The 26966-nt window shown below is 43.2% G+C and overlaps 1 protein-coding gene and 1 pseudogene across 3 annotated transcripts; both read left to right on the forward strand.

The window, feature by feature from the left end:
- Positions 1 to 1676: 1676 nt before the first annotated feature.
- LOC123142450 (BURP domain-containing protein 4-like) lies at positions 1677 to 5192 on the forward strand (annotated as a pseudogene).
- A 10522-nt stretch (positions 5193 to 15714) lies between these two features.
- LOC123143648 (BURP domain-containing protein 4) lies at positions 15715 to 24243 on the forward strand. 3 transcript variants are annotated; one of them, XM_044562593.1, is made up of 13 exons: positions 15715 to 16042; positions 17253 to 17349; positions 17436 to 17498; positions 17635 to 17697; positions 19165 to 19227; positions 19359 to 19421; positions 20694 to 20790; positions 20877 to 20939; positions 21076 to 21138; positions 22620 to 22682; positions 22814 to 22876; positions 23146 to 23825; positions 23963 to 24243. In XM_044562593.1, the coding sequence occupies exons 4-12, from the start codon at positions 17662 to 17664 to the stop codon at positions 23823 to 23825; spliced, it is 1191 nt and encodes a 396-aa protein (XP_044418528.1). In that variant the 5' UTR covers positions 15715 to 16042; positions 17253 to 17349; positions 17436 to 17498; positions 17635 to 17661; the 3' UTR covers positions 23963 to 24243. The 3 variants fall into 3 exon arrangements, with proteins under 3 accessions (XP_044418528.1, XP_044418529.1, XP_044418530.1); XM_044562594.1 differs by lacking the exon at positions 15715 to 16042 and having other exon boundaries at positions 16247 to 17349; XM_044562595.1 differs by lacking the exons at positions 15715 to 16042; positions 17253 to 17349; positions 17436 to 17498 and having other exon boundaries at positions 17655 to 17697; positions 19340 to 19421.
- The last annotated feature ends 2723 nt before the right edge of the window (positions 24244 to 26966 follow it).

The following is a 26966-nucleotide window of genomic DNA, read 5'->3' on the forward strand; positions in this document are numbered from 1 at the left end:
GAGCAAATGCCACATATGAACCCAACGAATAAAATTGCAGTCTGTTGTTCACATACCGTAAGAAGATCATGTGCTGGCATTGAATGAACTAAATTATGCAGTGCATGCAAGGCATTTTGTTTGTTTGTGCATTAGGGAAAGCGAGACTGGTCACCGGCAATGATGGTTGATAGATGCTAAGGGGAAAATAAATCAACAGGTAGAAAGATTAATGGCAAACAATTCTCAATAAAAAATGATAGTAAAATAATTCGAACTTGTTTGTTGGTCCGCATCTATTAAATACTCCCTCCGTTCCTAAATATAAGTCTTTGAGAGATTACACTATGGACCACATACGGAGCAAAATGAGTGAATCTATACTTTAAAATGCATCTAGATACATCCGTATATGGTCCATAGTGTAATCTCTTCAAAGACTTATATTTAGGAACGGAGGGAGTAGAATTGAAAAGCAAAAAAACTAAACTATGTAAGTTGTGTCTTACTAAGCATATAGGTAGCTGAAAATGCAGTGAATATATTTTGTTCACAAACGTAGGTTCATAAGAAGACACAAGGCACACATGCTTCCTATATTCCAAGCAGATCAGGCATAAAGTTTCTTTGGATAACTAATCTTGTCTCACGATTGATATAGTGTCAAGCATTCAGTGCAATCGTCTCATGCCCATTCAAACAATTGTTCTATAGGTCTTTGCACATGATGACTGTCTCATGTGAAATTACATTAAGTTTGCCTAGAGACCATAAAAACTTGCCAACTATGAATGATCCATAAACAAATACATGCATGGAGTGGTAGAATTGTATGATAGATACACACATCTTTGTATAACTGTTCTCTGCATGCATACATATTGTTCTGAGTGTTGATGGTTCTGAAGAAATCTGTACCTGAACATCCATGCTGATGGTCATGTAGAAATCCCATATAGCCACAGAACTTATCATGCAAAATTCAAAAAGGGGCAGCTCCTCACCTACACGCTGGCATGCTGATAGATCCCATATAGATGCAAAACTTGTCATGCTGATAAATCCCATATTTCTCTTTCTTAACATATACATTGCTTCTCTGTCTCTTGAACACACAAAATGTATCATTATATTTACAAATACGAAACTGAACCAATCACTGACTGCAAGCACTCCTCAAATCTGGATATTACATAATTCTGAACATAAATTTCTCAAGTTTACAAAAATTTCAGAGAGAGAGAGGGAGAGAGAGAGAGAGAGAGAGAGAGAGAGAGAGAGAGAGAGAGAGAGAGAGAGAGAGAGAGAGAATCCAGTCCTTGTTGTTGCTTGAAGTGCTGAAGAGGAGCAGCAGTGGGGTAGCAGGGAGAAAAGAAGCAGCAACAGGTTGGGGTTCAGAGAAGCACATCAAAGGGAGATTCAGAGAGGAGTAGATGGGAAGGAGCAACAGCGGAGAGCAAAAAGAGATTAGGATTAGGAAGGGGCAACAAGATTAGAGGAGCAGCAGTATAGAGAGTAAGGAGAAGAGAGGATACATGAATTTGTCTCTTCTTTCTCCCTCTTGTTTCTCTTTCTTTTTCCTCTACAGAGAGTCGCGGCCCTTGTGGAATCGCCAGATCCGCCGGCATCCGATCCATTCCCAGCGCCACTGACCCTCGCGAGCTGCTCCTCGTCCTCCTGCGTCGACCCGAGCATCCATGGGCGGCTGCTGCGTCTGCAATGACCGCGGGCGAGCGCGCGCGTCCGACGCATCCGGCGGCGCCGCCGGCAACGACCTCTTCCTCCGCGTCTCCCCTCATGCTCCTCATCTCGTCCGGGCAGCGTGCCGCCCGCGCCCGTCATGTTGCTCCCTGCCTCGCCGGACGGCCATCGCGACGTCACTGCCCGAGCGCCAACTCACACGCTAGCGGTGGCACGTCCTCCGGTGAGCGTCTCGTCTCCCGCTTGCAAGCTCCAGCTGCTGCCGCCCCTGGCGTTCTGCATCGAGCAGCCGCGCCGTCCCCAACCGCTTGAGCCGCCGCGTTGACCCTGCTCCACCTCGCCGTGTGGCAGCAGCCGTCCCCGCCGCCGGCAAGGGTGCCGCCCCTTACCCGAGCACATGGCCTGGCGAGGCGTCCTTCATCCTCCGTAACAACAAACGCATACAGACTATGGAGGCGTTGATTGGGTGAGGAATTGATGCGGGAATAGCCGGTTTGCATCATTGCATGGATCACATATGCCTGGTTGCAAGCATTAGCTATAATGACATCGCTGTTAATTAGGGATTGATTGTTGATTTCTTTATCTATTTTGGGAGAGAGATTTCTGGTTGAGAGAGAAACTTACGGAGGGGAAGTTTTCGTGTGCCGGTGGAGTGGTGGTCAGCCTATTACTACACCCCTGATAACTCATTAGATTAATCCAATCTGTTAGATTACATTGATTTAGATAATCAGACGATGCTAATTAACCGGTGTACACTTAACGAGGTGCACGTAAAAAAGTTCTTGTTTGATTGTTTAATAGTAGTGGAGATCAATGATGTGTTAGTCCTGAATGAGCTCATGGTTTGTTATTTCCTACAGAAGAAAAAGGTTTTGGGGCAAGTGCTTACAAGGTGGATTGGAAATCAGAACATGCACCTTCCAGTAAGTACTTGTGCTACCTTACCAAGTCAAGAATGTGTTGGTCCTGAATGAACTCATGGTTTGTTATTTCTTGCAGAAGAAGAAGGTTTTGGGGCAAGTGCTTATAAGGTGGATTGGAAACCAAAAGATGCACCTTCCGGTAAGTACTTGTGCTACCTTACCACATCGAGAATATACTAGTCCTGAATGAACTCATGGTTTTTTATTTCCTAGAGAAGAAAAAGGATTTGGGAGAGAGATTTCTGGTTGAGAGAAAACTTACGGAGGGGAAGTTTTCGTCTGCCGGTGGAGTGGTGGTCCGCCTATTATAATTGCTAACTGCACCCCTGATAACTCATTAGATTAATCCAATCTGTTAGATTACATTGATTTAGATAATCAGACGGTGCTAATTAACCGGTGTACACTTAACGGGGTGCACGTAGAAAAAGTTCTTATTTGATTGTTTAATAGTAGTGGAAGTGGAGATGCACGTAAAAAAGTTCTTATTTGATTGTTTAATAGTAGTGGAGAGGAGAAGATGGAGAAGTGGAGAAAACACACACACACACTCAAGGGAATTCAGGTAGGTAGTGATGGTTTGGGGCAAGTGCTTATAAGGTGGATTGGAAATTAGAAGATGCACCTTCTAGTAAGTACTTGTGCTACCTTACTAAGTCGAGAACGTGTTGGTCCTGAATGAACTCATGCTTTGTTATTTCCTGCAGAAGAAGAAAGTTTTGGGGCAAATGCTTATAAGGTGGATTGGAAACCAGAAGATGCACCTTCTAGTAAGTACATGTGCTACCATGCCACATCGAGGATGTGTTAGTCCTGAATGAACTCATGCTTTGTTATTTCCTGCAGAAGAAAATGGTTTTGGGGCAAGTGCTTATAAGGTGGATTGGAACTCAAAACATGCACCTTCTAGTAAGTACTTGTGCTACCTTACCAAGTCAAGAATGTGTTGGTCCCGAATGAACTCATGGTTTGTTATTTCCTGCAGAAGAAGAAGGTTTTGGGGCAAGTGCTTATAAGGTGGATTGGAAACCAGAAGGTGCACCTTCCGGTAAGTACTTGTTCTGCCTTACCACATTGAGAATGTGCTAGTCCTGAATGAAGTCATGGTTTTTTATTTCCTGCAAAAGAAAAAGGTTTTGGGGCAAGTGCTTATAAGGTGGATTGGAAATCAGAAGATGCACCTTCCAGTAAGTACTTGTGCTACATTACCAAGTCGAGAATGTGTTAGTCATGAATGAACTCATGGTTTGTTATTTCCTGCAAAAGAAGAAGGTTTTGGGACAAGTGCTTATAAGGTGGATTGGAAACCAGAAGACGCACCTTTCAGTAAGTACTTGTGCTACCATACCACATCGAGGATGCGTTAGTCCTGAATGAACTCATGGTTTGTTATTTCCTGCAGAAGAAAAAGGTTTTGGGGCAAGTGCTTATAAGGTGGATTGGAAATCAGAAGATGCACCTTCTAGTAAGTACTTGTGCTACCTTACTAAGTCGAGAATGTGTTGGTCCTGAATGAACTGATGCTCTGTTATGTCCTGCAAAAGTAGAAGGTTTTGAAGCGAATGCTTATAAGGTGGATTGGAAACCAGAAGATGCACCTTCCAGTAATTACATGTGCTATATATCTTATCAAGTGGAGAATTTGTTAGTTCTGAAGCAACTAATACTTTGTTATTTGCTATAGAAAAATCCAGTTTTGATACAAGTGCGGATGCGGTACATTGGGATCTAGATCATGCACACTCTCGTAAGTGCTTGTGCTACCATATCAAGTTGAGATTGTTTTTAATATGATGACTTAGTTTCTTTATATCCGTGAAGAAAGATATGCATTTAATATCCATAAATAACATCACTATGCCAATATTTTTGTTAAACTTTTGTTTTAATTTATAACAATGCAGCTTCCTCCATTCCTGGACCACTAGAAAAACGCAGGCATATTAAATTTCAAACCGGCATGTTATTCCTAAAGAAGAATCTACACATTGGCACTACACTGCCTAAAGGAACCATGTTTGCACGAGATGGTGCACCAAAGTCTGTTCATTTTGCCTCTACTCAGTTGGAGTCAAAGTACTTTACAACCATCCTCTCGTACTTCAGGATACCTCACGGTTCGGTGAAGGCAAAGCAGATAGCTGACACCCTTCGTTCACGTGGGAAACCGGCTGACAAGGAGGAACCTCACATGTGTTTCTCATATCGTGAAGCAATGGCAAGGTTCGCCACCAGAGAATTGGGAGTCAGCGATGCACAAGCAGCCATTACAAGGATTCGTGGGCATGAGACCTCCGACTCCATGTACGTTGTGGAACAGATCACCCAAATCAATAGTAACGTGGTGCCATGCCACCCTATGGATTTTCCCTATGAGGTTTTTTATTGCCATCAGCCAAAAAGGTGCAATCTTTGAGGGTGCAACTCAAGGGTTTGAAAGATGACATGCCGCGCGTGATAGCAATAGCCATGTGTCACATGAACACATCTGATTGGGACACTCAATACTTTGAGCTATTAGACGGAGAGTGTGGTGAACCTATTTGTCACTACATGCCTACCAATTACGTCATGTTCTATTAGATATATTTAAAGTTGTTGCTAAACTACGTAATCTTGTTATCTGATCAATAAAGCATGCCTATGGGCCAGACTTTTGTTTAAAAATACTTAATCACCACCAAATTTTGAGAGTCTTTCGATTGCTACCGACCAATATTTTCTTTTATTCCATCCCAAATAACTCTAAATTCCTTACCTATGATGATGCACTTGAGCATCATTATTTTTGCATCGCGTTCACTCAGACGAGCCATTCCTGGCTTCTGCTGCTCCACCGCTGGTCAAGGAGAGCAGATCAGGGCAATCTCGGTCGTCCCTGGAGAAGGAGAGATGGATCGGCTTCATCCCGGCTACTGTTGCAGGAGATGACTTTGGGAGAAGGGGTCACTGCTAGGTGCTAGCTCACGATCAGTCCTCCTAACCGTCCTCATCACCACCTATACCTCGTGGTGTAGCACCATTGGAGAAAAGAGAGAGGGAGATGCGCACTCGAGAGAGACGAGGTAGAATGGGGTTGAGAGTGAGGGGCTTCTATTATGTGTCTTTCCGCCGATTTGGAGGAACTGCTGCGTTCTAGATCTGAGGGTTATATTCCCTTTTACGGAATGGGTGCCTTCAGATTCTCTTTCCCAACCAAACACAAGAACAGGTGCCTGGGCAGAACCGTCCCGTTACTTTCCATGTGATTTCACGAACCGAATATACCCTTGGATACTATTGGGAAGTGTGACTTGACGTGCATTACCAATAGAAGCGGTGCGCAAACCACAATGAATAATCAAGTTAAAGATCGATAAGTTTTAACAAGCACTGATTATACATATAAGGAGAATTTTTGGAGTTACATAAGTATGACTAAAAATTGCATCATTTCATATAAATCTCTTTTAGACAAGTTCTTTTTTACTGCATAGTATGCTTATTTTAATGTTTTTATGGATTGTATTGAGGGGTATAAGTCATGGAGATGATAGAATATAGTAGGTATTATGTAAGAACAATTATTAATCTTGCTTTGACAATACCTAAGTTAATGATTTATTTTATTATACTAATGGATTTCACGAGGTTTTGTTGAGTTTTATGTGACTGAAATTTTCAAGTTTTGGGTGAGATGACGATATAAGAAAAATAAGGAGCGATAAAAGCCTAAGCTTGGGAATGCCTAAGGAACCCCCAAGGTAATATTCAAGGAAGATCCAAGCATCTAAGATTGGGGATGCCCCGGAAGCCATCATCTCTTTCGTCTTCAATCTATCGGTAATATCACCTGGAGCTATATTTTTAATCATCACATTATGTGTTTTTGCCTTGGAGTGTTTGGTGTTTTTTTTTCTTGTTTCCACAATGATTTGTTCCTGATCATACCTTTCTTATGAGAGACACACGTTCATCACAATTTATAGAATGCTCATTATGCTTCACTTATATCTCTTGAGTTAAGGCAATTGCTCATGTGCTTCACTTATATCTTTTGAGCATGGCGATACATATATTTTATAGCAATCATTTGCACTCTGTTGCTTCACTTATATCTTTTTGAGAGTTAACTAGGAAGTGATAATTTGCATGAGTTATATATGTTTGGTCCAAAAATAATAAGTATACAAGGGTGGTATGATAAAAACAACATGTAGATCAATCAATATGTTATGTTTCATAAACGATATCAAGGTTATAATATGAAGGGTTACTAGTTGATAATTTTGGTTCAGTAAAAATGTTGATGTTAAGGTTTGTGATTTCCCATTCATTAAAGTGTCGGTTTTAACATGCCTAGGAAGTTGGAGCATAATCTATCCTAGATTGATATCTATTGTGTTGTTCGGATCGGGGGCGCGCGATGGTTAACTCCTCCCAACCTTCCCCCTAGCGGCATGCGAGTAATGCTTTGCTTCGAGGGATTCTAGATTTTCTTTTCGCGAATACGCAAAGCTTGCGTATCATTCATTGATAGGAGTTAGAATGAGTTCAGATTGGGGTACAACAAACTACATAAACGCAAGAAGACATGGGCCGCCTGCACGAGGCAGGCCCGTGACCGGCCAAAGAATCCATGTCCAAACCCCCGCCAGCCGCAGCACAAGCAGCAAGGCTGGTTGAGTCAACGAGGAGGGAGGGGAGGCTCTCAAGGTGAGCTTCCAAATTGCGCCACCGGCCAGGCCGGGAAGGGGAGGGTAGCTGGGGAAGGGTAGCCGGGGGAGGGTGGCACGCTCACGAGATCCAATCTCGGGAGGATTGGGGATCCAATTCCCGGAGGATGGGCACGGAGACGGAAACGACGCTGATACGTCTCCAACGTATCTATAATTTTTTATTGTTCCATGCTTATATTATCCATCTTGGATGTTTTATATGCATTTATATGCTATTTTATATTATTTTTGGGACTAACCTATTAACCTAGAGCCCAGTGCCAGTTTCTGTTTTTTCCTTGTTTTTGAGGTTTGCAGAAAAGGAATATCAAACGGAGTCCAAACGAGCTGAAAATTTATGGTGATTTTTTATGGACCAGAAGAAGCCCCCGAAGCACAAGATTTGGGCCAGAAGAGTTCCGAGTCAACGACAAGGGTGGAGGGCACGCCCACCCCCTAGGGTGCGGTCCCATGCCTTGTCGCTGACTCGTGGACCCCCTGACGTGAAACCAGCGCCAAAACTTCCTATAAATCCAGAAACCCGCAGAAAGAAACCTAGATCGGGAGTTCGCCGCCGCAAGCCTCTGTAGGCACGAAAAAACAATCGGGAGCCCGTTCTGGTGCCCTGCCGGAGGGGGATCCATCACCGATGGCCATCTTCATCATCCCGGCGGTCTCCATGACGAGGAGGGAGTAGTTCACCCTCGGGGCTGAGGGTACGTACCAGTAGCTATGTGTTTGATCTCTCTCTCTCTATCTATCTCTCTCTCTCTCTCTCTCGTGTTCTTGATATGGCACGATCTTGATGCACCGCGAGCTTTGTTACTATAGTTGGATCTTATGGTGTTTTCCCCTCTCTACCTTGTGATGAATTGAGTCTTTTCCTTTGAGGTTTTGTTATGTCGGATTGAATCTTTGGATGTGAGAGCACCTGATGTATGTCTTGCGACGGGATATCCGTGGTGACAATGGGATGTTCTATTGATCCACTTGATGTATGTTTTGGTTATCAACTTGCGGATTCCCGTGGTGGCATTGGGGTAATCTATGCATAGGGGTTGGTATGCATTTTCATATTCCTTTCTGTGATAGAAATCTTGGGATGCTCATGAAGTTCTTTGTGTTGGATTGAATATTATGAATCTGAAGTTGTTTGATGCATATCATATAATTGACCCACGGATACTTGTGGTGACATTGAAGTATCTAGGTGACATTAGGGTTGATTGATGTGTGTCATATGGTGTTATTTTACTATGAACTCTAGGGCTGTTTGTGACACTTAGAGGAATAGCCCAATGGATTGATCGGAAAGAATAACTTTGAGGTGGTTTCGTACCCTACAAGCAATTTCATCTTATGTTCTCCGCGATAGGAACTTTGGAGTGACTTTTGTCGCACGTTGAGGGATTGTCATATGATCTAATTATGTTATCATTGTTGAGAGAACTTGCACTAGTGAAAGTATGAACCCTAGGCCTTGTTTCCAAGCATTGCAATGCCGTTTTTGCTCACTTTTAACACTAGTTACCTCGCTGTTTTATATTTTCAGATTACTAAAACCTATATCTACCACCCATATTACACTTGTATCACCATCTCTTCGCCGAACTAGTGCACCAATACAATTTGCCATTGTATTGGGTGTGTTGGGGACACAAGAGGCTCTTTGTTATTTGGTTGCAGGGTTGTTTGAGAGAGACCATCTTCATCCTGCGCCTCCCACAAATTGATAAACCTTAGGTCATCCACTTGAGGGCAATTTGCTACTGTCCTACAAAACTCTGCGCTTGGAGGCCCAACTAGAGTCTACAAGAAAAAGGTTGCGTAGTAGACATCAGGCGCCGCCATCACCAAGGTCATGGCCCGGCCGCGTCCGCCCAAGACGCCAGAGGGGATGGGGGTGGTCGCCGGAGGGACACACAGGCCGCCTGAGGTCGGATCTTCAGGGGTTGGGGGAACCACAGCGCGCGACGGGGATGGGGGAACTGCCCCGCCGCCACCATCCTAGGGATCGGCGCGGCTTCACGAGCCGGCCCTCCGGCGGCGGTGGCACCGGGGGTGAGCAGACGGAGGGCTTCCGGTGGCGGCACTATGGTTACCCCCGGCCGTGTCGCCAGCGGTGGGCGACGCGGGGGTCGGGAGCACTTCCCTCGAGTCTTCCCCTAATTATTATGGGATTCTGGATTTTCACAGTATGTATTTAAGTTCTTTATGACCAATGTGAGTTTGTGGACTATAAGCATTTCCACCTATCCATATTTTGCTAGTCTCTTCGGTACAGTGCATTACCCGTTCTACTCAGGACTTGGTGCAAAATTCACCGGTGCATCCAAGTCCCGTGATATACGCTCTATCGCACATAAACCTTATATATCATTTCTCAAAATAGTCGCCGTACCTACTTATTGTGTCATTTTCATAGCCATTTCGAGATATATTGCCATGCAATTTTCACTATTACTATTCACATGACTTGAGTATTCATTGTCATATTTCCTTGCATGATTATATAGAGCTGACATGGTATTTTGTGAAAAAACCACGATTCATCATTGTTATACATGTTACGCTAGATCATTGCACATCTTGGTACACTGCCAGAGCCATTCACATTTAATCATATTTTTCAGTTTATTGAGTTGTAAGTAAATCAAAGTGTGATGACCATTATTAGAGCATTGTCCCAGTGAGAAAAAGAATAGTGGAGACTTATGAGTCCTTGAAAAAGTGGAGATGGCGTCCATGAGACTATTCTAAGAAAATGAGAGAAGGGGCAATGTTACTATCCTTTTTACCACACTCGTGTTTCAAAGTAGCACCATGTACTTCATATAGAGAGTCTCCATGATTTACCACTTTCATATACTAATGGGATTTTCACATTATAGATCGAGCTTGACTTGTATATTCCGATGACGAGCTTTCTCAAATGCTTGAGGTCTTCATGAGCAAGCAAGTTGGATATACACTCACTTAGTTTGATATAGAGAGCTTTCATACACTTATAGGTCTAGTGCATCTGTTGCATGGCAATCCCTACTCATCGCATTGATATCGATTGTAAGGCCTCTCTATTGTCTAACGATCCACCTAGTTTATGCGAGACTTTCCTATATTTTTGCCTACCCTTATAAACCCCAATCATCATTCTCTTTGCCATCCCAAGTAGTAAGTCCATGGCCCACACTCAAGTATTGTGTGGGAGTTGAAAAGTTGAAATGAGGAAAAAAAAGTATGATCAAATTGCTTGGTTTGACACCGGGGTGTTTATGATAGATACTTTATATTAGGAAGACCTAGCTATGCCATGCTTACATGATTAAATGTTTAAGAATAACGTTCTTTAGTATTTTCTATTTGAAGGACAATGATTATTTTCTAACATTCTTGCTTATTATCGTTTTGTTGTCAAACTAATGAATTAGTGCATCAAATAATTAGCTTTCCAATATTCATATCGCAAATGAATTACATATTTGAGAACATGTTAGATAGCATTCAACATCAATTTTTTTTTATCATTTACCTACTTGAGGACGAGTGACAATTAAGCTTGGGGATGTTGATTCATCTCCAACGTATCCATAATTTTTTATTATTTCATGCTATTATGTTACCAATCTTATATGCTTTTATATGTCATTTTATATTATTTTTATGGACTAACATGTTAACTTAGTGTCCAGTGCCAGTTCTATTTTTTTTCCCAAACCAAGCTTATAGAGAGAACTATTTATATCTAATATCAAATATATAAAATATGAAACCACACCTTATGTTTGGCGTTCTATATGTAAATGTTTTTCTTCATTAACTTGTCAAAGTTTCTGAGGATTGACTTTTCAAAAATCTATATGCACTAAATTATGGAGCGGAGGGGTACTGTTTAACAACATGCACAGTACAATCGTACCCCCTACCCCCGGTTCTATTAAAAAAATCCCGTATGGCTGTATCTAATAACATGTTTGATAAAAAAAGACTAAGAGCATTTCTAGCAGATCCCGTAAAAGAACCGGTATAATTCCGGCGAATATACAGGTTCGGCCCGTTTATGTTGCCAGAACAGACACCGTATCCCGGGCCCAGCCCGTAAAAAGTTTACCGTGGCCTGGAAAAAGACCCTCTCCATCGCTATTTATGCGGTTTCACCGCTCGGATACGGGTCAAACCCCATCCGCCTCCGCCGCCGCTCTGCCGCGATTCCCCTCCCCCTCCGCCCCAATTTCTCGCTGCCGGCGAGCCTAAAAAAAGCCCTAGCGACCCTTCCCTACCCATCGACGGCTATGGAAATGGTGGGGATGACGCGGAGCGTCGCCGCTGCACGCAAGCGGGGGCGCGAAAGTGGCTCAACTATTGGAGCCGGCCGCCGCCGGCGTTCGAAAGCCGCGAGCTCAACGAGTACGAGCACGAGCTCGCGGTCCGCCGCCGCGCCTCCTCCGTTTCCTCTGCCACGGGGAGCTCGTCTGCGGGCGCCTCGAGCTCGCGGCTCACTCTGGTCAAGAGAGAGCCGGAGGAGCTCGGGCCGCTTGCCGTCAAGCTCGAGGCCGACACGGACCCGCCGCGTTGTGGCATCATCGTCCCCGAAGACTACCTCCCCCTGGGGCAGGAGGACAACCTCGAGCGCGTCATCATGGAGCGCTCGGCGAGGAAGGAGGAGGACGCTGCCGCGAGCTCGAGATCGAGGAGATTTTCCTCGAGCAGGGCTTCGCGGAGTCGCAGGCGCACGCGTCCAAGGAGGCGGACCTGCGCGTCATGAAGGCCGAGCAGGCCAAGGTCTGGATCGACCTCGACTTCGATGAGGATTGAGCTCCTCCGGCTCCTCCGCCGCGTCGTCGCCACCGCACCCGTCGATTTTGGTAGCCTAGGCTCGGGTATGCTGCACGGCCCGAAGATCCCCCTATGTAGTACTATGATGTACTATGATGAACAACTATCTATGACTAGAAGAACATCCGTGCGTTGCAACGGGGCCACATTAACCTTAAGAGTTCAATATTAATATTCTAATACATATCAAGTGACATTGGCGACCTTTTTTACCATCAAATCCTCATACACACTCTCTCTCCCTCCCTCTTCCTCACTCTCTCTCCCCTTCTCCCTCTCTCTCTCTCTCTAACACACACACACATATCCATCTTGTTGGGTACGGGACCATAATCCATCTATTTTGCACACACACACACACGCTAGTGCATAACAATATGGATTATGTGTATTATATTTGCCACCACAACTGAGGGAATTAATTTCATGTAAATCGGCCAGCCACAGCTTCAAGAATACGCGGAGGAGGTGGCCTGGGTCGGCGTCGGCGCCGTCCGGCGCGGGCCACGGGCCCGCTTCCAACTGCGTCTGCGCGCCGGCCACCCACGCCGGGTCCTTCAAGTGCCGCTTCCACCGCACCAACTCCCAGGACCACGGCCACGGCCGCGGCCAGGGAAGTCTCCCTTCTTCGCCCCCTTCACTGGCCGCGGCCAACGCGGTGCCGCGGCACCCAGCCTCGCCGTCCTCGTCCTCCGGCACCGTCGCGACCCAGTGACGCAGCCCAAGCATCGGCCTCGAGAATCAAGAATGCTCGACAATGGAGAGGGAAGGAAAGATCATATACATGTCATAAGAAAGGGAGTTTATTTACTGCTCCCTCGATGTATTGTTTCCTTTGTTTGGAGATTGATTACCAGCCGTGCGGTAAGGTAAGGTTAATGTGATTGAGCGATTTTTCTGAAAATCAAATATTTGTTTTCTAATTAATGTGATTGAGTGATTTAAGGTAAGGTTAATTAATTTAGATTTGATCTTTAGAGATTGTTCATGATTGATTCTACATTACTAAATAACTTGCGCTAGTATGGAAAGTTCTGATCTGTTCAGATTTCTTTCGTTGTGTGAGAGGGTGACGCGGAAATAAAACGATGAAGTGGGGGGAGGGGACGAAAAAAAATCTACGAAAAAAACCAGCGAAGATGGGAGGAGGTACCAAAAAAACCATAGGAGGTGGGACGAAAAAAACCCTGAAAGCGAGACTACCGACTGCTCCATTAGGAGTAGAGATGTAGTATGATGATCAACTATGTATGATGAATGTCGTTGCAAGTTTCTCCCGCGAATGTTTTTTTTTTAATTTTACAGTTTCATATACAGGGTCTAATCTGCAGTGAACTGTAAACGCATTTTCCAGATCCGATATTTACGGGTCTGCTAGAGATGCTTAAGACAAAGAGCCCGCCACGTGAATTCAGATCCGGACAGGTTTGATACTCACGCACGCACATGAACTGACCTGCTGCATGCAACTCCAGCGTCGAGTTGGAGCTCAACCAGTGGCACAAGACTTTGCCCCGCAATCTCCCCTCTCAATCTCCCCTCTCAAGCTATTGGCAAAAGACTTTGCCCCGAAAGTGACTAAAATAGGGAACAGAGTCCTGCCGTGAAGAGGCTGTTATAATTCCCAGGCGGGCAAGGTCGCCCTCACTAATGCGTGCCTATCCTTCCTTCCGATGTTTCTAATAGGCTTTTATCTCCTGTCCGGAGGGACTCATGCTGGTTGCGACAAGCATAGGGGTGCTTTTTACTGGAACTCCTCTGACAATAAGCGCAAATATAGGATGGTTAAGTAGGATCTAATTTGTAGGCCTAAGAACATGGGGGCCTAGGCATCATTAACACGATGGTCATGAACAAGTGCCTCATGATAAAATGGTGGTGAAAAATTATGTTCCTCGAGGAGCGCCCCACCTGGCTTTCTTTTCTCAAAGCTAAGTACTTCCCCTCCTCGAGCCCCATGTTCGCCTCTTCCTCTGGTGGTTCTCAGTTTTGGCGTCAGCTTGTTAAAGTTCGCCCGATTTTCCGGTCCCTCGTTAAGTTTGTAGTTCGGAATGGTAAATCCACTCGCTTTTGGTTAGATTGATGGGTTGGGGATACCAGCCTCGCGGTGGCCTACCCGACCCTGTTCTCGTATTGCGCTGCTCCCGAGATCTCTATCTCTGAGCTCTCGGCTCACAATTGGGACCTTGACTTCCGGCGAACCCTTTCTCCTGTGGAGTTGGATGATTGGCAACGTCTTACTGCCTGCTTCCCCTTGCTCTCGGAGGAAGATGACTTGGTTGTCTGGCCTCACTCTGCTTCAGGGCGTTTCTCAGTTAAATCCGCGTACGCCAAACTTATCTCGGGTGCCCGTGCAGTGAAATTCAAGGATATTTGGTCGGCACGTATTTCTCCTAAGATAAAAATTTTCTTGTGGCAAGCTTTCCGTCGTAAACTCCCTGCGGCTGATCAAATTAGGAAGAGGAACGGGCCGAGCTCTGATAGATGCGCTCTATGTGGGGCTCTTGAAAACACCGAGCACATATTTTTACTTGCTCTTTGGCTAAATTCCTTTGGAGTTGTATTAGACTTCGGCTTCATGTTAATTGGAATCCATCTTCTTTCGAGGACTTGCGGCGTTGTGTCAGTACTTTATCAGGCCGGTCTAAGAGGGTATTCTGGGTTGGTTGGGCAGTGATTTGTTGGTCGATGTGGACTACTAGAAACAAGTTCACTATCGAACATATTTTCCCGGCTAACCCTGTGAATTGCTTATTTAAAGCCAATGTATTTTTGCAGCAGTGGAGATCATTGACTAAGGAAGTGGACTTAGAGGCTTTCGACGACATGTTATCTAAGATGAGGCTTCTTCCCTGATGCGGCAATCTAGGAGGATGGCTTAAACTTCGGTTCTTTTGGACTCTTGGCTGGCCTGCGTGCCATGTTTGGCTGGTTGCCATGTACTCGCACTTTTTAAACTTTGCTTTGCTTCTGTGATGTTTGATTGGCTGTGTCGTGACTTTGCCTGATGGCTTTATTTATAAAGTCGGGCGTATGCTTTTTCTCTTAAAAAAACCAGTGGCACACGGGCGTGCTTGCATCGATCGGGGTGGGCAGCAAAGGACCGGCCGGCGAAGCACGCATCCACGACGGGGTGCCCGATCGGACAATAAACCAGCAAACAGTATCGGCCGGCATGAATGAATGGTCTCCCCCAGCCGGGCCGCGTCGTGCGGTGCAGCTGTGTGTGGAGGCGTGCAGCATACAGATAGACCAGGTGCGTGCGGAGTCCGGCCGCGGAGGGCTCAATAATGCTCCGGCCGGCGCCTAAATCGCGGCGTGCACGCCTAGCGGCCTAGGGTTAGTCTCTCTCAGTGGAGGCTTTTCTTTCTTTCTCCTAATAACAGAAGCGAATAGGGAGGAGGACGAAAGCACCTTTTGTTCAGCCCGTCCTACTATCAGCACCCACCTATACGAGATAGGGAAACGCTTGTATATCTTTCGATGCGGCGGCTCGTGATTCTCCGCTCATGGCACCTTCTCTAACGGACGGAGGGACGGGCACTAGCGATGCCTTGCGCGCATCATCAACCGTACCGGATTGCCGTGCGCGCGCGCATCGCGCATCATGCATCATGCACCTACTCAGCGATGTAACAGGCACACCAATCCAACGTCTCAACTCTCTCCTATATATCCAATCCCATGGCCACGGAGCAGCCTGCCCTGATGGAATTGCAGGCCAGGGCATCACTAGTCTGAATCCCTATATATATCGTCCGCCACGCACCGCTAGCTCTACCTCTGCCGCGCCCGCGCAGCTTCACTCTCGCAACGCACGCTGCGGCTCCTCACGCTCGGGGGCAAGATCTCCTCGCTGGGATTCAGATTCTGCCGCGCGGCCTGCGCTTCGTGTTTCCACAGGTGAGTAGTGAGTTTCTCGAATTGTTCATTGTTAATTACGTTTCCAGAGACGTGCCACTGCTGGTTGACATCAATCAGCTAAACACCTCACTGATACGCGCGTGCATCCTCCAGTTTAGTTTCTCTTGTTCAGCGCGCGGGGGGGGGGGGGGGGGGGGGGGGGGGGGGTTGACTCTCACACGCCGCAGCTTACATGCCATCGCTCATGCACTTTAGTCATGCTATGCATCATTTTCGCACCAAAAAATACAGCCATATGTGACACACACCAGTATATATACTGTCCAAAAACCAAGGGTCGCAAGGGGTGGGGTGGGGTGGATGTGACTCTGCTTTTTTCCATTCATTATCAGCATACAGCACTCAAATTTTGTCTCTGTGGATGTAGTACTACTGATATGTACAGTAAGTCAGACAGAGCTCAGTCACTGATTTTTGCATGTAGCACTTACCCTGTCCTTTCCTTATCACATAGCTATATACTGTTCTTGTCATTTGTTCTCCTTCACGGAGCTCTAACTTTTCACATGCAATTTGTTCATTCTTTTTTCTTTTTTCTTTTTTTTTGATACTATAATTTAAATGCAAATTGCACATTCTGGCATTTTTGATCCGGCTGCTCTAACCCAGTTGGTTAGCACCCATGTGATGTGTGCCACCCAAATTTAATTGAATTGGATGCAAATACTAGCAGTTGACATGATTCCTAGACTATTAGCATCTGAAGAACTACAAGTATGGGCCGTATATGATTTAGAGAGAGTTGGTAGTCTGGGAGGTCAGCGGAAGGGATAACACGGCCATGTGGAGAACCGAGTAAAACAATGTTGCGCGGCATCACGTCGACCATCGATAGCTTCATTGTCTGTAGCAGGACAATTGAGATCCAAAGTACCAGGAAGGGTAGTTCAGGTCCATGCCTGAAGAGCAGACATAAAAATCATTCTTCTCCTTTTTGTTCCCTAAGTGGTTTCCATTAGGTGGAAAAAACAGCAAAACTTACAATTGTGCGATAACTTTGGTAAACACAACAAAACCCCAAAGTACAACAATCAGCTTCGTGTCACTGAACTTCTACATACTCTCTTTTCTTTTTGGTTAATGTACATGTGAAACACAGCAGCTTTCTTACAAAGATTAGCCTAATCTGTTTTTGTTACTAACTCCTCTATCTTCGTTTCTTTCTTTTGTTCATGTACATGTGAAAAAGATCAACTCTATTTTTCCTGGACTAATCATGGAACAAGCTGGACTGTGCTTTCTCTGTTTTGCCTTCTTGCTCCTCCTTAGTTGTGGTGAATCTTCGGGTAAGTACTTGTGGTACTGGTACGTATCTTATCAAGCTGAGACTCTGTTAATTCTGAATCAACTCATAGTTTTTTACTTCCCGTAGAAGAGAAAGGTTATGGTGCAAGTGCATATGCTATGCACTGGGACCCTGATCATACATATTCTGGTAAGAACTTGTGATACCCTAACCAAGCTAAGAATGTGTTTGCTCTGAATCATCTCATAATGTGTTGTACAAACGGCCGGTTATGCATGGTGATAGTTCTTCTGAATCATCTAATAGTTCGTTATTTTTCATGTAGAACAAAACGGTTTTGATGTGAGTGCATATGCTGTGCACTGGGATCCCGATTATCCACATTCCGGTAAGCACTTGTGATACCCTCACTAGTAGAAAACAGGGCTTTCGTTCGGGCCAGATAAGCCCATTAGTCCCGGTTCAGTCACGAACCGGGACTAATGTGAGCATTGGTCCTGGTTCGTGCGGCTAAAAGCATTAGTCCCGGTTTGACACGAACCGGGACTAAAGGGCATTGCACCCTTTAGTCCAGGTTCGTATCTCAAACCGGGACTAAAGATTAGACCTTTAGTCCCGGATTGCACCCTTTAGTCCCGGTTCATGTCTCAAACCGGGACTAAAGGTCCCATTTTCAAACTCTACCCCCCCCCCCCCTCACCGTGTGGATTGCCTTTTCAGTTTTGTAAAAAACAAAAGAAAATGATAAAAACTTCAAAAATTAAAATCCTTCGAGATGTAGTTATGTTACTACATCTACTAGTTAGGAAAATTTAAAAACTTAAATTTGGACATGTTTTGCAAAAAGTGTAGGGAAAATGTAAAACGGCTAAAATATATCAAAATGTTCAACACGAAAATCCGCATCCAATTTTGACAGCCTATGGCCTGTTTGCAAATTTTTAGAATCCTCAAATTCTAAAAGGAAAAAAAGTTATGCTCAAATTTCAGTTATTTTTTTAATTTTCGTTAAATCTGGTCAAACTATGGTCAAACTACTTATTCAACAAGTATTAGTGTTACTAAATAATTATTCAAGAATATTAGTGTTACTAAATAATTATTTCAGTTTTTCTGAATTTTGGTCAAATCTGGTCAAACTGTGGTCAAGCAATGGTCAAACTACTTATTCAAGAAATATTAGTGTTACTAAATAATTATTGTTTTTTAGAACAATAGTTTCAAACTCAAACAGTGAAATGTGTGACTTCATGCTCAAGCTAAACTCCTAAGGGTTAATAGGATTGACATCTTAATATTGTCAGGAAAACAACAAGTGCAGACTTGGAAAGGAGGGAGAATAGAACCCGGAAGTTAAGCGTGCTCAGGCTGGGGTAGTGAGAGGATGGGTGACCGTCCGGGAATTTAGATGATTTGGAATGATGAGGGGTGATTAGAGATTAGAGGTTAAATTGAGCAGTGATGAGGGTGATTAGAGATTAGAGGTTAAAATAATTCAGAAATTTGGAAATCGGGAAAAAATTTAAAAAAATAAAAAAATCATAAAATCATAAAATTTCCTTTAGTACCGGTTGGTGTTACCAACCGGGACTAAAGGTGGACCTCCAGGCAGCAGCCACGTGGAGGGCCTTTAGTCCTGGTTTAAAGGGGGGCCTTTAGTAATGATCCTTTAGTCCCCGTTCCAGAACCGGAACTAAAGGCCCTCTAGAACCGGGACAAAAGGCCCTTTTTCTACTAGTGCCTAACCAAGCTAAGAATGGCTTTGCTCTGAATCATCTCATAATGTCTTGTACAAACGGCCGGTTATGGTGATAGTTCTTCTGAACCATCTCATACTTTGTTATTTTTCATGTAGAACAAAACGGTTTTGGTGCGAGTGCATATGCTGTGCACTGGGACCCCGATCATCCACATTCTGGTAAGCACTTGTGATACCCTAACCAAGCTAAGGATGGGTTTGCTCTGGACATCTCATAGTGTGTTGTACAAATGGCCGGTAATGTTGATAATTCTTCTAAATCATCTCCTAGTTTGCTAATTTTCTTGTAGAACAAAACGGTTTTGGTGTGGGTGCATATGTTGTGCACTGGGACCCCGATCATCGACATTCCGGTAAGCACTCGTGATACCCTAACCGAACTAAGAATGTGTTTGCTCAGTATCATCTCATAGCGTGTTGTACAAACGGACGGTTATGGTGATAATTCTTATGCAGTGCATTAGTACCCAGATCATGCACCTTCCGCTAAGTGCTTGTGGTAGCTTACCAATTTTAGGGAGTGTTTAGTCTGAATATAAGCTCTTGGCATGTTTATTAAATCTCCAAAATTAACTTTATGCATCATGTGTTGACTCTCACACGCCGCAGCTTACATGCCATCGCTCATGCACTTTAGTCATGCTATGCATCATTTTCGCACCAAAAAATACAGCCATATGTGACACACACCAGTATATATACTGTCCAAAAACCAAGGGTCGCAAGGGGTGGGGTGGGGTGGATGTGACTCTGCTTTTTTCCATTCATTATCAGCATACAACACTCAAATTTTGTCTCTGTGGATGTAGTACTACTGATATGTACAGTAAGTCAGACAGAGCTCAGTCACTGATTTTTGCATGTAGCACTTACCCTGTCCTTTCCTTATCACATAGCTATATACTGTTCTTGTCATTTGTTCTCCTTCACGGAGCTCTAACTTTTCACATGCAATTTGTTCATTCTTTTTTCTTTTTTTTTGATACTATAATTTAAATGCAAATTGCACATTCTGGCATTTTTGATCCGGCTGCTCTAACCCAGTTGGTTAGCACCCATGTGATGTGTGCCACCCAAATTTAATTGAATTGGATGCAAATACTAGTAGTTGACATGATTCCTAGACTATTAGCATCTGAAGAACTACAAGTATGGGCCGTATATGATTTAGAGAGAGTTGGTAGTCTGGGAGGTCAGCGGAAGGGATAACACGGCCATGCGGAGAACCGAGTAAAACAATGTTGCGCGGCATCACGTCGACCATCGATAGCTTCATTGTCTGTAGCAGGACAATTGAGATCCAAAGTACCAGGAAGGGTAGTTCAGGTCCATGCCTGAAGAGCAGACATAAAAATCATTCTTCTCCTTTTTGTTCCCTAAGTGGTTTCCATTAGGTGGAAAAAACAGCAAAACTTACAATTGTGCGATAACTTTTGGTAAACACAACAAAACCCCAAAGTACAACAATCAGCTTCGTGTCACTGAACTTCTACATCCTCTCTTTTCTTTTTGGTTAATGTACATGTGAAACACAGCAGCTTTCTTACAAAGATTAGCCTAATCTGTTTTTGTTACTGACTTCTCTATCTTCGTTTCTTTCTTTTGTTCATGTACATGTGAAAAAGATCAACTCTATTTTTCCTGGACAAATCATGGAACAAGCTGGACTGTGCTTTCTCTGTTTTGCCTTCTTGCTCCTCCTTAGTTGTGGTGAATCTTCGGGTAAGTACTTGTGGTACTGGTACGTATCTTATCAAGCTGAGACTCCGTTAATTCTGAATCAACTCATAGTTTTTTACTTCCCGTAGAAGAGAAAGGTAATGGTGCAAGTGCATATGCTGTGCACTGGGACCCTGATCATACATATTCTGGTAAGAACTTGTGATACCCTAACCAAGCTAAGAATGTGTTTGCTCTGAATCATCTCATAATGTGTTGTACAAACGGCCGGTTATGCATGGTGATAGTTCTTCTGAATCATCTAATAGTTCGTTATTTTTCATGTAGAACAAAACGGTTTTGATGTGAGTGCATATGCTGTGCACTGGGATCCCGATTATCCACATTCCGGTAAGCACTTGTGATACCCTCACTAGTAGAAAACAGGGCTTTCGTTCGGGCCAGATAAGCCCATTAGTCCCGGTTCAGTCACGAACCGGGACTAATGTGAGCATTGGTCCTGGTTCGTGCGGCTAAAAGCATTAGTCCCGGTTTGACACGAACCGGGACTAAAGGGCATTGCACCCTTTAGTCCAGGTTCGTATCTCAAACCGGGACTAAAGATTAGACCTTTAGTCCCGGATTGCACCCTTTAGTCCCGGTTCATGTCTCAAACCGGGACTAAAGGTCCCATTTTCAAACTCTACCCCCCCCCCCCCCCCACCGTGTGGATTGCCTTTTCAGTTTTGTAAAAAACAAAAGAAAATGATAAAACTTCAAAAATTAAAATCCTTCGAGATGTAGTTATGTTACTACATCTACTAGTTAGGAAAATTTAAAAACTTAAATTTGGACATGTTTTGCAAAAAGTGTAGGGAAAATGTAAAACGGCTAAAATATATCAAAATGTTCAGCACGAAAATCCGCATCCGATTTTGACAGCCTATGGCCTGTTTGCAAATTTTTAGAATCCTCAAATTCTAAAAGGAAAAAAAGTTATGCTCAAATTTCAGTTATTTTTTTAATTTTCGTTAAATCTGGTCAAACTATGGTCAAACTACTTATTCAACAAGTATTAGTGTTACTAAATAATTATTCAAGAATATTAGTGTTACTAAATAATTATTTCAGTTTTTCTGAATTTTGGTCAAATCTGGTCAAACTGTGGTCAGGCAATGGTCAAACTACTTATTCAAGAAATATTAGTGTTACTTAATAATTATTGTTTTCTAGAACAATAGTTTCAAACTCAAACAGTGAAATGTGTGACTTCATGCTCAAGCTAAACTCCTGAGGGTTAATAGGATTGACATCTTAATATTGTCATGAAAACAACAAGTGCAGACTTGGAAAGGAGGGACAATAGAACCCGGAAGTTAAGCGTGCTCAGGCTGGGGTAGTGAGAGGATGGGTGACCGTCCGGGAATTTAGATGATTTGGAATGATGAGGGGTGATTAGAGATTAGAGGTTAAATTGAGCAGTGATGAGGGTGATTAGAGATTAGAGGTTAAAATAATTCAGAAATTTGGAAATCGGGAAAAAATTTAAAAAAAATAAAAAAATCATAAAATCATAAAATTTCCTTTAGTACCGGTTGGTGTTACCAACCGGGACTAAAGGTGGACCTCCAGGCAGCAGCCACGTGGAGGGCCTTTAGTCCTGGTTCGTAGAACCGGGACTAAAGGGGGACTTTAGTAATGATCCTTTAGTCCCCGTTCCAGAACCGGAACTAAAGGCCCTCTAGAACCGGGACAAAAGGCCCTTTTTCTACTAGTGCCTAACCAAGATAAGAATGGCTTTGCTCTGAATCATCTCATAATGTCTTGTACAAACGGCTGGTTATGGTGATAGTTCTTCTGAACCATCTCATACTTTGTTACTTTTCATGTAGAACAAAACGGTTTTGGTGCGAGTGCATATGCTGTGCACTGGGACCCCGATCATCCACATTCTGGTAAGCACTTGTGATACCCTAACCAAGCTAAGGATGGGTTTGCTCTGGACATCTCATAGTGTGTTGTACAAATGGCCGGTAATGTTGATAATTCTTCTAAATCATCTCCTAGTTTGCTAATTTTCTTGTAGAACAAAACGGTTTTGGTGTGGGTGCATATGTTGTGCACTGGGACCCCGATCATCGACATTCCGGTAAGCGCTCGTGATACCCTAACTAAACTGAGAATGTGTTTGCTCAGTATCATCTCATAGCGTGTTGTACAAACGGACGGTTATGGTGATAATTCTTATGCAGTGCATTAGTACCCAGATCATGCACCTTCCGCTAAGTGCTTGTGGTAGCTTACCAATTTTAGGGAGTGTTTAGTCTGAATATAAGCTCTTGGCATGTTTATTAAATCTCTAAAATTAACTTTAGCATATTTTTTAAAACTGATATTTTAAGTTGTAACTATATGCAGCTTCTGCTGTTCCTGAAGCAGTGGCAAAACATCATCAGATAAAAGTTCAAACTGGCATGTTGTTCCTGAAGAAGAATCTGCATGTTGGCACTGTACTTCCGGAAGGAACCAAGTTTGCCCGAGCCGGTGCACCAAAGCCTGTCGATTTCATCTCAACTCTGTTGGAGTCGAAGAACTTGCCAAGCATTCTTGCGCGGTTCAAGATACCTCACGGCTCGATGAAGGCGAAGCAGGTAGCTGACACCCTTGAGTCATGCGGCAAACTGGTTGAAATGGAGGAGCCTCACATGTGCTTCACATCTCATGAAGCAATGACAAGGTTTTCCACCAAAGCATTAGGACTGAGCGGCGCACGCTCAGCCATTACAAGGATTCATGGGCATGAGACCCCCAACTCCATGTACACTATTGCACAGATCGCCCAACTGAGCAACAATGTGGTGCCATGCCACCCTATGGATTTTCCATATGAGGTTTTCTACTGCCATCGGCCGAAAGAGGTGCAGGCTTTGAGGGTGCAACTCAAGGGCTTGAAAGATGGAATGCCGCGCGTGACGGCAACAGCCATGTACCACATGAACACATCTGATTGGGACGAGCAGTACTTTGAGCTTTTGGGCGGAGAGCGTGGCGAAAGCATTTGCCACTACATGCCAACAAACTACATCATGTTCTATTAGGTATGTGAGTCATTCTTCTTCTGTCCTATACATTTCAGGAGATCCTTCTCCTTCTGTATGATAACCGTCTCAACATAGCAGAATCGCCTGGCACCACCCTGCTGACTACATCTTTGAGTGGTTCATATTATTTTCAGCTGTGGAAGGACAGCAAGGTGGCATGAGTGGTGCTAAAGAAGATTAAAGACGTCCAGTTTCGTCAGCAGAAGCAGCTAGCCTTGATGCTTTCGATGGAAACGGCCCTCAGCATTATGCTTTACCCTAGTTATCTTGCTCCTTTGTTACGAGCTGGTATGTAATAAGCACTTATCACTTGCTCGAGTTGTTAGGTAAAACCCTGTTTGTGATGTACTACGACCTTGTGGGCTTTATTAATTTATGCGATTGTGATATTTGGCACATGTGTGCCATATAAGCAAAACTGCCACACCTCTACTTCCTTCACTTTACATGCATACATTAGCATTCTTTCTCCTTTCACGTGCATTTCTCCTTCTAATTATATGCATACACTAGAGGACAAAAAGCTGATGTCATTCTAGATTCTCTTTATTCCAAACATTTAAAATGTTTTGTAACTCAAACCATCGGTCCGATGTAAAAACCGTTTTTACATAAAAGATTCGTCGCGTTGAGATCTTCGAAACTAGATCCCATGTTGGCATGTTCCGATGACTTTTTTCAGCCAAAATTTATCACGCCTAGGCTACATAAGTTACCATGCCCATTATATGCAAGTTACCGTGCTATTTCCACATAAGTTATCGAAGGCATAAAAAAGGTTCACCGACCCTACAGTTCATATAGTACCATGCTTTATTCATATAAGTTATCGGGTCTGCGGTTCTTATATTACCATGTTGTTTTTATGTTTGTGGTTCATATATTACCATGATGTTTTCATATAAGTTACCGCGGGGGGGGGGGGGGTATGTTTCTAATATTTTTTCCGCTTGATCAAGGTTACCATGGTGTTTGTACGTAGGTATGTGATGCGTATGTAACCATGCTATTTACACAAAATTTATGGGGGTATGTTTTCAACAATTTCCCAACCGAGTCAAATATTACCATGGTATTTGTACGCAAATTATCAGGTATGCGATGGGTATATTACTATGCTATATACACAGAAGTTACCGGGGTATCTTTTCAACAATTTTTTTCACCAGATCAAATTTACCGCGGTGTTTGGACCTAAATTATCAAGGTTGTGGTGCGTAATTTATATGCTATTTACATATAAAAATTTACCATGTGTATTTTTCGACCACTTTTTACTACTCTTCCCCAAATCAAGACTATTACCGTGCTATTTACACATGAGTTCCCGAGGTATATTTTCAACAACTTCATCCACTCGAATCAAACTTATCATGGTATTTGTACGTAAGTTATCGGATTTTGCAGTTCATATATAACCGTGCTATTTTCACTTAAGTTATCGCGGGGTATGTTTTTCGACAACTTTCTTGCCCTTTAGTCAAAGTTATCGCGGTGTTTGTACGTAAGTTATCGGGTATACGATTCGTATATTACCGTTCTATTTTCACGTGAGTTATCGAGGTATATTTTTCAACAATTTTCCCCTCTTTGGACAAAGTTACCATGGTGTTTGCACCCAAATTATCAAGTCGGTGTTTCCTATTTTACCAAGCTACTCACACAGAAGTTACAGGAGTACATTTGTCAATAATATTTTTCCCTTGGTCAATTTTACCGCGATGTTTTTACGTAAATTATCATATACGCGGTTCGTATATTATCATGTTATTTTCACGTGAAGTTATCGGGGTATATTTTTTAACAACTCCCCTCCTTGTTTAATTTTATCATGGTGTTTCTACTTAAGTTATCATGTCTACGGAATGTATATTACCATAGTATTTACAAAAAAAGTTACCGGGGTTATGTTTTTCAACAACTTTTTTGCCGGACCAAAAGTTACCACGGTGTTTGTATGTAAATTATCAGTTATGTGGTACTTATATTACCGTGCTATTTATACAAAAATTACCGGGGTGTGTTTTCAATAACTCCCTCCACCCTCCTTGTTAAAGTTACCATGATGTTTGTATGTAAGTTATAAAGTCCACGGAGCGTAAATTATTATGTTATTTACACATAAGTTAGTGACGTTATCTTTTTCAATAAAAAAATTCCGGGCCAAAAATACCGTAGGATTTGTGTTTAAGTTATCGAATCTGTGGTACATATATTACCATGCTATTTGCACATAAAAAAATTCTCAATTAAGAAACATACACAAAATATTATCACGGTGTTTCTACATAAGTTATCAGATCTATAATGCATAAATTACCATGTGAAAAGTGAACACCCCTTAATCACCTAATTCTTTTTGAATTTTTCTTGCCGTTATTACGGTGTCAACCTCAAAAATTAAAAAAGAGTAGTCAATCTTTCAAAAAAAGGAAACAAAAATTACGGTGTGATTGAAAAAAATTCTTCACACTAGGAAATAGCATCAATTTTCATCCACGCGATGAAGATTGATCTCAACTCCAAACTGGTACCAATATTGCGGTGTATCTAGCCAAGGAACAACTAAGTTCCCCCACCACACAACACAGACGCAACAATCCCTAATATTATCTGTCCTATCTGGACCGAGATCCAGTGACTTGCCTCTAGCAAGTCGTGTTGTAACATGCCCTCTTTTATCTGCCATCCAATATAGATCCAGTGCACGAGATTGTTCGAAAACAAACTAGCGCACAGCTACGGACTTAGCAGAAGCAAGAAAACAACCGCAACATGGGACTTGAACGTTTCTTGATTTCTGACTTTTACAGGTGCTAGTACAGGAATGACAAACAAACAGCAAAGCACTAGAATATCTCAAATTGCAGATTTTCACGACACACTTGCATGCTTAATAGCAAGAAACGGCAGCATCCAAGCATTGGGCCCTCTTTAAAGTGCAGATTGTGTACAACAAAACAGCAACAACAAAGCACTAGATGCATTTTTAGAGCCTCACTTACAGGCTTAACAAGAACACAAGAAACAATTTATAACACTGGAATTCTAGCACATAACAGCAACAACAAAGCACCGGAACCTCTCCAAAATTGAACATTTTTGTAGTACCTAACACTGAAATTCTAGCACATAACA

The sequence above is a fragment of the Triticum aestivum genome, chromosome 6D, assembly GCF_018294505.1.
Source record: "Triticum aestivum cultivar Chinese Spring chromosome 6D, IWGSC CS RefSeq v2.1, whole genome shotgun sequence".
Lineage (NCBI taxonomy): Eukaryota > Viridiplantae > Streptophyta > Magnoliopsida > Poales > Poaceae > Triticum > Triticum aestivum.